General features: G+C 36.2%; 1 protein-coding gene across 2 annotated transcripts in view; it reads right to left on the reverse strand.

Moving 5' to 3' along the window:
- Glut1 (Glucose transporter 1) overlaps positions 1-13858 on the reverse strand; it is a 220070-nt gene that overhangs the window by 183974 nt on the left and 22238 nt on the right. For both annotated transcript variants that reach the window (XM_089251418.1, XM_089251415.1), the window contains exon 2: positions 8611-8699. In XM_089251418.1, coding sequence (XP_089107544.1) covers positions 8611-8643 — 33 coding nt within the window. In that variant the 5' untranslated portion in view covers positions 8644-8699. The remainder of the gene's footprint in view (positions 1-8610; positions 8700-13858) is intronic.

Raw genomic sequence — 13858 nt, forward strand, 5'->3', positions numbered from 1 at the left:
GCTCGTCTATCAGTCTAATTCGCCAGTTCTAGTGAGCCATCTGTGTAAAAATTGAAAAGTTTTCGATTAGCCATTTGATTTGTCTTTAATTAGCTATTTGGTTAAGCCGTTCGTTCGTCCGATTACTTCCCCCAAACCTGCAGTAGTACCAGGGCTATATAGTAAGGGCTGTTTCATCTCTTTAAAGTTGCGCTTGCCGCCTTGGCTCAATGGACGTGCTCTCGGAGCCGCTGTGTGACGTCACGACCCTGATGTTTTTTAAGTAGACAACATCATCACACACAAAACGTGCTGTATTGAAGTGGCTTATTTTAAATTTTAGTTGCTTGTTTTTGTGTTTTAAGTGAAAATGTTTTTCGTTATATTGTTTAGTCTCACTGGTATGCGCGTGTGGTATTTTTTAAATATTTTTATAATCTATACTCTGAGAAATGGATTGAATCCAAATAGTCAATGAATATTAAAATGTTTTCTGATATAAACATTCGAAAAATAATAACTTTAAACATTGTATATTAAGAATTTTATGTTTTATTTTAATGTTTTATGTTGCAGTTGTATTGGTAATAACGAAGACTCCACTTCTATAAGCTACATCTAATTCACATGGAAGCAAAAGCTGATTAAAAATCTTCAGAAAGTTCAGAAGATAATTGAAATTATCTGTCCTCAATCAACCCAATAAAAGTTAACCAATGCAAGTAATTTCACTGAAATAGGTCCGAGAAATGCAAAATGTTTTACTTTAAATGTTTGAATGGTTCAACGAACCGAACCGATTTGAAACCGAAGGGAACCGAATTTATCGACCACTTGCCGAACGCGGGCATGTGAAAGAAAAAAAAATTAATTTTTTCTTCTACGGTGACGCAAGTGTTCCTACACACATGCCTAAAATTGAACAGAAATGCTTTCTTTCGGCAGCTGTGATGCAAATCTGTAGTCAATGTATTTTGAAGCATTCTCACTGTCCTAACATTTAGCAGCCCAATACGGTCATGTGCCCTCATGTAGGCCTACTGCAACTTGGCAGTTGCAGTATGTATATGAAGATATTTTGGTAGTTTGGGAAACCTCATTCCAGCGAAATACAGTAGAATATCCTGATGGTATTCGTGGAAGAAGAATATAGAGTTTATATATTATATAGTCCTATAATATACAGTATATAAAGTGTCCAAAACGGATGAAAATTCTGCTATTTATTCTAGAAACTATTTATGCGCATTTCTCTTCTACACAAAAACATCTGAAAAAATATCCACCACCAAAATATGGATCCTCTGCTGCTACCTATCAGATAAAAACGAAACTATCTGTTATAATCATTTGATCATTTTTGTCGCACCACGGTCATTTTCTGCACACGAGGGCTAATTAGACCGGGACCTACAATTTATTGCCGATTTCGAACGGCTTGTTTTTTTTTTATACTCATCGAGAGGTTGGTGCGCTAACCCCTCGATGGGGGACTCCCTGCGGTAGCAATTTTTTGCTGCGGTCAAGTCGCCGTTTTTTGTTGTACCCCTGTGTCAGGAAAGTTTTCTGACAAGGACGAACCAGGTATCGAACTCGCGACACCTCTAAACATCCTTCGGTACTTCAGGCGAGCATCTTATCGACCGGGCTACCGCGCCCCATCTGTTATAATTTTTAAAGTAAAATTAATTATTGGTTTAAAACCGGTATGCAGTATGAAAACGCACAAAAAATGTGTTATATTACCATACATTTTTTTGTTTTTACGCTGCATACTGGTGTAAATTTTGTGCTCCAAAATACACGGTTAGTATGGTTTTTATGTTCACAGCCAAATTATTTTTGTGAACATAGCAACCGGTATTTTGGCGGATAAAATTTACACCGGTATACGGCATAAAATAAAATAAAAACATTCTTTATGCCACGTTTTTCATTTTCATCCTGCACATCCTTCAAAACCCACAACCATTTTATTTTAATAATTATAATAGATATTTTTGTTTATATCCAATAGGTGAAGCAGCGCTCTCAGCTCAACGCGGTTTCTTTTATTTGTGATAGCAAAGCATAAATATGAAATATAATAAATCAGAAAATTATTGTACCTCAAGGAAGTCCCCTTGGTCCCATTCTTTTTTCACTTTTTATCGATAAGCTCCATCAGCGTATCGATGGGATTGTTAGTGAATTGGCAGATGATGTGAAGCTAGCTAATGGGAGTAGTCGAGAACGAAAGCGATGGCGCGACAAACTTGTATATGATTGCCAGCATGGACTAACGTTTGGAACATGGCTTTCAGCGTTGATAAGTGCATGGTCACTCATTTTGATCCGAACAACCCTCTGTTTCACTTATTATTCCAGATTATTATTCATTCACTTAGTATGGTTCTTCCAGATGGATCACCGAAGTGGGAATTTTCATTTACAAGTGGCTTAAGTTTTCTGAACACAGTGTAAGCAGAATGCTCTATTTCATTCTAAAAAGGCCTCTTCGCGCTCTGCTAAAATGATCTTTCAACTTTTCCGGAGCTTAGTTCGTTATGGATTGGAGCATGCCGTAAGGTTTTCGAGGCAATATTTACACAAGAACATATACTTGGTTAAGGGGATGCAGAGAGAAGAGACACGCGTGCTCTTGATGGCACATGAGGCTTAAGCTATGGAGAGAGACTTGATTTTTTTTAATATGTTTACACTGGGAGAGCGCAGGTGTCGGAGGGATATGATTGAAGTTTTTAAAATTTTCATAGAATAAGATAGAGATGGGATGGAGCATGAGTTTTTAATACACCATCAATCAACTGCTTCGACAAGAGGACGATTGATAAGGGATAATTCAAGACTGTGCTGTCACGGAGAATTTTTCCTCTAATAGGGTTGTGAATAAATAGAATAGCTTACCTCCAGGGGTCGCGAGTGACACGTTTATAAAGAAGTACGGTAACATATTGGGATAATTCAAGGACTTATCCATACTTTGATAAGACAACCATTTTTTTAATGGGCAGTGTATCATATTTTATCATAATTATTGGTTTTTATTGCTCCTTTTTGGGTTGGTGCATTTTTGTTTCATATAGTTTGGATACATTTGATATCCATCTGGGGCAAATTTTTCATCCGCCTCGTTGGATATTTTGCCTGTTGTGGCCTTTGTGTCTGTATTTGTTTTTGCTAAAGCAAACTTTCGCGAATGCAAATTATTGATTGGAGTATATATTATTTTAAGTTGCATGTCCCACCGGGCATGTAAATCCCTCGAGATTTGTCCAGCCCTGGTCCAAGCCCTTTCTTCTACACCTTGAGAGACTTGCATGCTTCTTTTCTTTCTTTAAATAAAAAAAACCGACACCCATTCCAGATTTTTCAGGGACACCGAAGGTATATTCCAGTGATGAATACACTTTTTTAGAAACGGGCTGTAAAACAAATTGAAAATTTTTTTGCGGGCCGGACATATTCGAATAATGATTCAGAATAGAAATTTTTATGCTCAGAAATGAAGTGGAGGGATGTATTGGTGAGACACAATGGTTCATCCTTTACAACTATGAAAAAATATATAAGTATATTTTCTTAACTTTATGCATATTTATAGTATGTTTCATTTTTTTTGTATATGCAAAAGTTTTTAAATCTATTTCTATTTAAGTTCTCATTATTATATTTTCCATACACAAACACAAACAAGGAACAACCCCTTGATAATTTTTTTAACCCTTTCAAGCGGCAATAAGACATCACTAAACCCCACCCCTTCAAAATCCCATATTTTTTTGAAGTAGGCTTTCTCTTGAATTTCAGCAGCCGTATAGTGAAAAGTTTTCCATTGAGATACCAACTTTGAAAAATATCTGGGCTTGTTAAAGCTAAAATAAGAGGCTTTTATCGAGGCGAAATATCTCGTCATTGCCACTTGAAGGGTTAAACACTGAATTTCAAATTTCGAAACAGTCATTTTGAAATCTATGGTAGGCCAGGCCAGACAGAACCTCTAAGTGAGCCGTAGTTTGCCCATCACTAGTAAATTCTAAAAAAGCTTTTAACTAAAAATTTTTTTTTTCGCTCACTCGTGAAACCTCATCTTAGGAACTATAAAATAAAATAGTAAAGAAGTTTTGTTTTTTTTCCCTGCTCGAAAAGAACGCGAAAAGTGATGAAATAGCGTTACCCATCTTGCAATAGGGGAAAAAATCTTTTTTAAAATGAAATTTAACGTGAATTTCACCACAGATTCAACCGCGATTGAAATGTTCACACAGCCGTGAGAATCGAATATTATGGATTTTTTCTTTTTTTTATCCTCATCCCTTTAGAAGAACGTTTTACAATCTTTTTCAACTTGGAATGTCTTAAAAGTTATTTCTACATTCTTGGGAGCCTTTAAATTTAGAAAGGCTAAGATTTCAATGTTTTCTGTAACTCTTCAAGTTACGTTACGTGTAAGTTATAACAAGTTAGGATCTATTGAAACAATTTCAATTTCAACTGAAATTCTTGAGGTTTCGTATATGTTCTACGAATCACCTGCAAAATTTTTCACGTCTTAAATTCGGTAGAGAAATATTCCATGTCGGAAATGTGGTTGAAAATATTCCAGGTTTAAAACTCCGGTGAAACATATTCCAGGTCTGAAACTCGGTAGAAAAATATTCCAGGTCTGCAACTCGGTAGAAAAATATTCCAGTTCTGAAACTTGGTAGAAAATTATTCCAGGTTCAAAACTCAATTGGAAAATATTCCAGGTTTGAAACTTGGTTGGAAAATATTCCAGGTCTGAAACTTGGTAGAAAAATATTCCAGTTCTGAAACTCGGTTGGAAAATATTCCAGGTCTAAAACTCGGTTGGAAAAAAGGTTTGAAACTTGGTAGAAAAATATTCCTGTTCTGAAACTTGGTAGAAAAATGTTCCAGGTTCAAAACTCAATTGGAAAATATTCCAGGTTCAAAACTCAATTGGAAAATATTCCAGGTCTAAAACTTGGTTGGAAAATATTCCAGGTCTAAAACTCGGTTGGAAAATATTCCAGTTTCAAAACTCAATTGGAAAATATTCCAGGTTCAAAACTCAATTGGAAAATATTCCAGGTCTAAAACTCGGTTGGAAAACATTCCAGGTCTGAAACTTCACTGAAAAATATTCCAGGTCTGAAACTTCACTGAAAAATATTCCAGGTCTGAAACTTCACTGAAAAATATTCCAGGTCTGAAACTTCACTGAAAAATATTCCAGGTCAGAAACTCAGCTCGAAAATATTCCAGGTCTGAAACTCAGCTCGAAAATATTCCAGGTCTGAAACTCAGCTTGAAAATATTCCAGGTCTGAAACTTCATTGAAAAATATTCCTGGTCGAAATACTCAGCTCGAAAATATTCCAGGTCTGAAACTCAGCTTGAAAATATTCCAGGTTCAAAACTCAATTGGAAAATATTCCAGGTCTAAAACTCGGTTGGAAAACATTCCAGGTCTGAAACTTCACTGAAAAATATTCCAGGTCTGAAACTTCACTGAAAAATATTCCAGGTCTGAAACTTCACTGAAAAATATTCCAGGTCAGAAACTCAGCTCGAAAATATTCCAGGTCTGAAACTCAGCTCGAAAATATTCCAGGTCTGAAACTTCATTGAAAAATATTCCTGGTCGAAATACTCAGCTCGAAAATATTCCAGGTCTGAAACTCAGCTTGAAAATATTCCAGGTCTGAAACTTCATTGAAAAATATTCCTGGTCGAAATACTCAGCTCGAAAATATTCCAGGTCTAAAACTCAGTTGGAAAATGTCCATGATCTGGAAATTACGTAAGAAATTATCATGGTCTAGAAATATTGAGGAAAATGGATATGCTCTAGAAATGAACTTGAAAATATCCAAAGTCTGTAATCATTTGAAAAATGTCCGTGATTCAGGAATCCCGTATAAAATGGCAATGATCTAGAAGTTATCGGCAAAATACCCGTAGTCAGGCATTACCAGGAAAATTACGTTAGTCTAAAAATAACGTAAAAAAACGACAATGGCCTAGAGATCCAGTGAAAAGGATAATGGTTTAGAAATGATGGAAAATATTCATAGTTAGGAATTACCAGGGAAATTCCCCTGGTCTAGAAACAACGTGGAAAATGTCCAATCTAGAAATGACCTTGAAAATATACGAAGTCTGAAGTCTGTAATCAACTGAATGAATGAACGCCAGAACTTTGCCCGAACTTTCTGGACTTATCCCGTTGACGAGATCTCTTCCAGCCTAGATTCATCGCAGAGTCCGAAACACTATTTTGTGCCAAAAAAGAAAAAAAACATACAAAATTTTTACGACATATTTTCTCCGGACAGTCGCGATTAAAAAATTTTGTGGTGATTATAGACGAAATGGGATTGGGAGTTGGAGAAAAGTTCCGGGATTCCGTTAAGACGGATGAATGTACACATATTAGGATGGGAGGTATGTTTTAAAAGCAAATTGTAAGGGGCCCAATGAGTATGTAATTAACTGAAAATTTCCGTAATTTATGAATCCCGTAGAAAAGGGCGATGATCTAGAAATTACGTGGGAAATATCCAGTCGGAAATTACCACGGAAATTCCCTTGATCGAAAAATCATGATTTTCTTGAAATGGTGTGGAAAATACTGTATCTAGTGTGTAGTCACCTGGAAAATGACCATAGACAAGAAATGACGTGGGAAATATCAATAGTCACAAAATCCCGTGAAAAATGACCATGGTCTAGAAATGACGTGGAAAATATCTATAACCTTTAACCGTCTCCGTGCTTTAGGAATCCTATAGAAAATGACCATGATCTAGAAATGACGTCGAGAATATCCATTGTCATGAAAATTCCTTTGGTGTGAGTATCTAGCGGAAAATAATCATAGTCTGGGTATATCTAATGGAAAATAACCATGGTCTGGGATCTAGAAAATACTTGAAATTACAGGAGTAAGGCTTATAACGAGAATCTGGCTATTACGAGTAATTCGAAAGTGATTGTCAGAGGGCTAATTGCCATTACAAACAAAATTTCTTATAGCGAGTTATTTAGGAAGGAAAATCTGAGCACATTCGGTGTAACGACAACGGAAATTCTCGAAAAGCCTTTCCCTTAAAATGGGCTGGAAAGAGTGACCTTTTTTTTAAATCTCTTCACCCAAATCATAGGTGTTCATAAACGGAGCACGTCAGTACTTCCCCATAGAGAAGAAGACCACATGCTGTATCTTACCTTCTTGTTACCTTTGTAGGAGATGGAAAAAACACATTATTTTATCTGCGTGTTGGTTGTGGGCAGGTGGGGCACGACCTCTGGTTTTGACATTGTTATTTCCCTTGGAAAATCTTTCCCCTTCTCCCTCCCTCTCTCTCTCCTTTCTTGGAACCTTCCAAAACTGGACACGGGGCAAAACAAGTCTTGATCACTTTCTCTGCCTTAAATGTTATTGGACACTTTTATAGTACAACGAATATTCCAGTTGCAGAAACTGCTCCATTCCCCAAAGTGCAAATTTTTTTTTATATAATCAAATATTGTGTGTGTATAAGCAGTTAACTCTAAATGCATTTCTTAGGAAGAGTAACAAAGAGTTCAAAGTAAAAGAAAAAAAAATGTAGGTAAATTTTAGATCTACAATCGATCCCACTTATAACATTTTTTTCAAAAAACCGTCAAGAAAACGCGTTGCAAACGGGGAAAAACGCGCTAAACCGTAAATTTCGATGAGTTGGGGAAACGAAAATAAGTCGTATTAAGAAGGAAAACGTTATAAGCGGAATCAACCGTGTCCCCCTTCCCATTTATATGTTTCTACAGTGCAAAAAACTAAATTTTGTTTATAACGAGAAGTCCCTTATAACGGCAATTTTCCCTCTGATTGTAACCTGTCGTTATAATGGACATTTACTGTATATCAGTGCTTTAAAAATGGAAAACCCTTGAATTAATACATCCCTACTCTCTACAATAATTAATTCTCCACCTATCAGCAATAATATTCAATATCTCCCCGAACCTCTGGCAATGTCTCTAGGAACCGTGAGGCTCCGTAGAATCCCGGCAGGCAAATGCTGCTTTAGCCCTTTCAGACCAGAGCATTCATTTTTGGAATTTTCAAAGTGTTTTTGCATTTTTGATTCTCCCAAAAAATGCAATTAAAACATAAATGTCACCAAATCTTTATTTTTATTAAATTTTTAATTTATTTTGTAAAGAAATAATTCACCTCGTCCAATTTTTTTTCAGCCAAGTTCATACAGGGTACATTCATCTTCACGTGCAATTTTTTCCAAAATTTTATGTAATAAATCATACTTTTCCCGGAGGCATTTTCTTCTTTAAGCCATCTATCCCCTGAAAGTTCAACTTTAAGTGCTGCCCTCTGATTACAGCCCTCTAAAGCTCATATTCACCATATTGATAACTCAAAATTTACATAATCCTTTATGTCACGGCTTATACCCGCGAGGCCAAAAGAAAAAATTCTACAGAGAGAAAAAGCACGCCCCACACATTTCTGGGGCTAAAATGGTTAGTACAAATGTGTAAAGAAAGCCACTATGATGGCAATAACCGGACAAATTACATTAAATAATATGGCAATGATAATATTAGGTGTGCTAGACTCACCATGTTCATTTCGTTGACTGGCCCCGGATACATCCTCGCTGCCGTTTTATCTCGTCTGTCACAACACCGAACAAATTTCGATCATGCTCCTGGAAAAAAAATTACCAACAACGTCTAAATGATAATAATAATAATAAAACAAAAATATACAGGGTGTCCTGTAAGTCAGTTGTGCTCCATTTTTTGAGTTCAAATACCTCAGCGAATATTACAGTTAGAAACGTGGAATTTTTCCTGTTTAGAGACTCCCTTTTCCTCTCCTCTTAGGAGAGACAGGGTAACAACCTTCTAATTCGAAGTTAGTGGACAGAGGGGGGGACCGTATAAATATGTAGATTTTCTTTTTATTTTATGGTACACTATTTTTTCAGTCTCCAATCTATTTTTTTTTTATTTCACAAATACAAACATGTAAAACACAAATTCAGACACGTGTTACACAAATACAAACATATAATACACAAAAAAAATTGATGCACACATATTACAGACTAACACATAGTAGCCTAAAGTCCCTTGAGCATACCTAAAGGAATAAGCTATAGAAAAAAATTTTCTCTTGCAACAGCATTATTATATTTATTGGATATGTTTTCAAATGTACATTCGAATCCCGTTATAACGAACTCCAAGAGAGCGAAGAAATCACTTCGTTAAAACGAAAAATTTCGTTATAAAGGAATTCCAACTCTTTGCATTGTTCCTACACAAACTTGTCTGGGGAATTAGAAAAGTGTTCGTTAAAACGGGATTCGACTGTATTTGAAAACCCTCTGATAAAGTGGTTCTTTAGTATATTTCGTAAATGTGTTCAAAATGTGTTAAAGAACACATTTTAAGCATTTTGTGTATTAGAACTATACATTTACGACGAACGGTTGATATCATAAAGGCCGCATTAGGACTTACAGCACACCCTGTATAAGCATATTTAAAATTATAAATATGCTTATTTATACAATTATTTATCGTTTTATGTATTGGCGGGAAATCAATTGAGGAATGTTTCAGAATCACATCTCGAGACAATCCTATAAACAAAAATTATCAATTGTTTTCAAAATTATTCAAATTAAAAAAAAAATTACCCTTCAAATAACCTGTTATGAGTCACGAATGATGAAAAACCAAACACGCATTAAATGAATTGTTTACTCCAATTTTACTGGAGACAAAAATAAAATTTTCCACTCGAAAATTTCCATTTATCGACTTTATACCGAGAACGTCTGGAAAATAACCTGAGAAATGTCCAGTCTGGAAACATCTGGAAAATAACTATTTTCTGGAACAGGGCTGGACAAATCGTAAAAATATACAGTCGCCAGAAAACAATTTTAACCCGAAAAAAGAGGTCCAAAATAACTCTTCTTTTGACTTTTTCAGGGCATAGTGACCTTCTTTCATGGTAGGCAAATATGCTGTTCTCAGCCTGCAATTTAGTAACTACAGAAAAAAAATTTTAGGCGCCAATATTAATTTTTTAGTCGTCATGGCGACCTGGTGCCTGGTATTTGTCCAGTAATGCTCTAGAAATTACTTAAGAAATTTCCAGTCTGGAAACATCTAGTAAATGACCATGGTATAGAAATCTTCTAAAAGATCCACAGTTCAGAAATAATCAAGAAAATATTCATAGTCTATGAATGATCTGTAACATATCCATAGTCAAAAATTACCCCAGGAAGTTTCTTCAGTCTAGAAATTCCGTGAAGAATGACCATGGTTTACAAATGATCTGGAAACTATCCAGTCTGGTAACATCTAAAAAAATGACCATGGTCTAAAAATTATCGGGAAAATATCCATAGTCCAGAAATAATCTGAAAAATATCCATAGTCCAGAAATGACCTGAAAAATATCCATAGTCCAGAAATAATCTGAAAAATATCCATAGTCCAGAAATGACCTGAAAAATATTCAGTCCAGCAACATTTGGAAAATCGCCATGGTCTAGAAATGACATGGAAAATCGCCATGGTCTAGAAATGACATGGAAAATCGCCATGGTCTAGAAATGACATGGAAAATCACCATGGTCTAGAAATGACATGGAAAATCGCCATGGTCTAGAAATGACATGGAAAATATCTATGGCCAGGAATTACCAGGAAGATTCTTTGGTCTAGAAATTTCACATGAAATATGACTGTGGTGCAGAAACGACCTGGAAAATAAATCCTGTCTTGAAAATGACATGCGTTTATAGTATTATGGGGTGGCTTTCTTTTCTGGTCTCACGGTGCATTCTGGGCGCGACCCGGGGGCTTTAAGCGTGTCCAGAAAACTCACCGTCAGCAATTCACCACCGGAAAGTTCACCGACATCAGTCCGACACGAGTGAATGAATGATCGAGTGAGCAAGTAAATGAGTGAATACGCTAGTGAATGAGCGGCGAATTTTTCGTAAACCGGCCTAAAGTACATTGGGGGGATGAACTAATGATAATCTGATTTCGTTCAATAATTTCTTAGAGCAATAAATAGAAATTGGTAGGCAGGTGTTTCGTGCTAGCTAGGGAGGCTCCAGAAAATCACTTTTCCCTGGGGGCCCCCACGGCGTTGTTGAAAAACGGTACTGCGTGCATCAACACCGTTTGAGCTTCACTGATTTAGAAGATAATGGAAACAACAGAGCGTGTCAAAAAATAAATGAATAATAATCGTTTTTAATAGATGAAAAATTCATAATTCGGACAACTCCTGGACGTAATTAGTTATATGTTATCTAGCTTATTAATTTTTCATAAAGGTGATCCCCAGAAGCTAATTGGGTTCGGGATATTTCCGGATTACCGAGGTTCATTTTTTTAATATTTAATGACCGTGGATCTCCCTACGTATTAGACAATATTTATGGACCTAATATTTCTGTTTAGCCAGGGCCATCCCGAAGTCAGAGGCTCTGGGCCCAAAAAAGGGAGAACCTCTTTTCGACCTCCGTAAAAAAATAATATCTTCCAGAGGCTAAACACATACCAAATCAAATTTCTGTCAACAAAATAAAATACAATATTGAAATAAGAAGAAATCTTATATATAAAATGTGAAAGTATGTCTGTATATACAGTATGTATGTGGCTGTCTGTTCTTTATACAAATCTACAGTTTTAGACCGATCGTCGCCAAATTTGGCATATATACCAAACAGGACCGGGATTGATTCGTAGGTTACTTTAAAAGTACGTCAGAGCAGGGCAAATGCCCGAAATGGGCGAAAAACCGTAGGGCAACAATGGTTCCTGGGCTTCAACAGTCACTTTCGGAATGTTTATTTCCGTTACCGTGGTTCCCTAAAAATGCGTTTCAGACATGTACATGCCTTTACAATAGTATGTCACTTCTTTTATGCTGCCAGTATTATGTCGAAAACCCGGGCATTGCCGGGTCCGGGTATTTTTGCTAGTAATTCATAATGAATAAAATTAGTATTTTTGGCTGGTCGTAACGTTATTTATCCCATTTATTTATTTCCAGTGCGTAAACTATTTCGCCTAGTTATAAACTTTATATGCCGGTACTGGAATTATTTCTCCAAGTTATTCACACTTTTTGCCCCGCACAAACTATCTCTCCTAATTATTCATTTTTTTTGCCGGTTCGCTAATTATTTTTCCGAGTTATTTATTTTTTGCCGGTCTGCAAAATTGTTTCCCTCATTCATTTTTTCTCGGTTCACGAATTATTTCTCTCATTCATTTTTTTCGCTGGTCTACAAATCATTTCTCTCTCATATATTTATTTTCTGTCGTTCCGCAAGTTATTTCTAGTTGTTACTAATTTTTTCCGGTCCGCAAATAATTTCTCCTTTTTATTCATTTATTTTTTTTGGTCCGTGAAATTGTTAAACACTAGCGGAAATCAGAGAAACAATTTGCGGACCGCCGAAAACGAATACGAGAAACAATTTGCGGACCGGCAGAAATGAATATATACGAGATATAATTTCAAGACTTGTGAGATGGCGGCCAAGACAACGACAACAAACGGACCATGTGATCCCCACTCTTTCTCCACAAGAACGGGGAAGACAGAAATTGTTGATGTATTTTTCTCTCATTTCCGCGGTTCCGTGAAATTGTTTAAGCACCAGCGGAAAATCGGGAAACAATTTGCAGATCGCTAAAAAATAAATAAATGGGAGAAACTATTTGCAGACTGACACACACACACACACACACAAAATAAATAAATAAATGAGTGTGAACAATAACTTTCACACACACACAGATTGGCCAAAAGTTAATAAATGGTATAAATAATTTAGGACTGGCAAAAAACAAATGCCAAGGAGAAAAAAATTGTGGACCGGCTAAAAATACAGTCGTCTCCGCTTAGTCGGATATCAACGATTTTAGCATGCAATATCCGATTATGCGAGGAACAATTCAATTGCCATTTTACAATGTTACTATAGTTCGCAAATTAAAAACTGATGAAGGATCAATGTTGTAAAGCTTCTCGAATAAATCAGACATCAAAAATGAAAAGAACACTTTCTTTAGGGGGGTCATTCAAGTATTCCGTCAGCATCGGGGGGGGGGGGGGGGTTCGGATTTGCTGACTTTTGATGACAAGGGGGGAGGGGAGGGTTGAAGGTTGCTTACGTCATCAACCACCCCTTTTTGAAGATATGGAATATTCTAAGCTGCTGACGAAATTTTGCTGACAAGGGGGGGGAGTCAAAAATGGCTGAAAATCTGCTTACGTAATACTTGAATGGCCCCTTAATTGCAGTGATCACAATTTCTGAGATTTTTACTTTACATTAGGAAAGTTAGTGCCCTCTATCGGCTCAACAGAGAACAAAAACAAAAATAAAATAATTAACTACTTATTGAAGACATCTTGGATACTTAATTGGAGGCCAGTACCTGCTCTCTCAAATGTATTTTTTTTTATCTTAACTTAGTACCATATTTTCCATTAATTTTGAATGTTTTACTGAATAAAAACATTATGTGTATAGCGGTTGATGTGTGTTAACTGTTGACATTTGATGCGTAATATTCCATTAAGGGATATCACGACCCCTGAAGCAGGGAACTTAAAATTATCATATTAAGCGGGGAAGTTTAACATTGCATATATACGAGAAATTTCGATGTAAAAAAAAAAAAACCGGAGGATTTTATCCGTTTATCGGGGCATCCATTTATCCGACTGTAAACGGGAGAAACGATTCATGGACCGGCAAAAATAAATGAGGAAAAATAATTCCCAGAACTGTTTGCGGACGGCCAAGAC

This window comes from Pholcus phalangioides, unplaced genomic scaffold, assembly GCF_987345545.1.
Source record: "Pholcus phalangioides strain wild (caught in Gottingen) unplaced genomic scaffold, Ppha-v1.0 ptg000024l_1, whole genome shotgun sequence".
NCBI classification, from domain to species: domain Eukaryota; kingdom Metazoa; phylum Arthropoda; class Arachnida; order Araneae; family Pholcidae; genus Pholcus; species Pholcus phalangioides.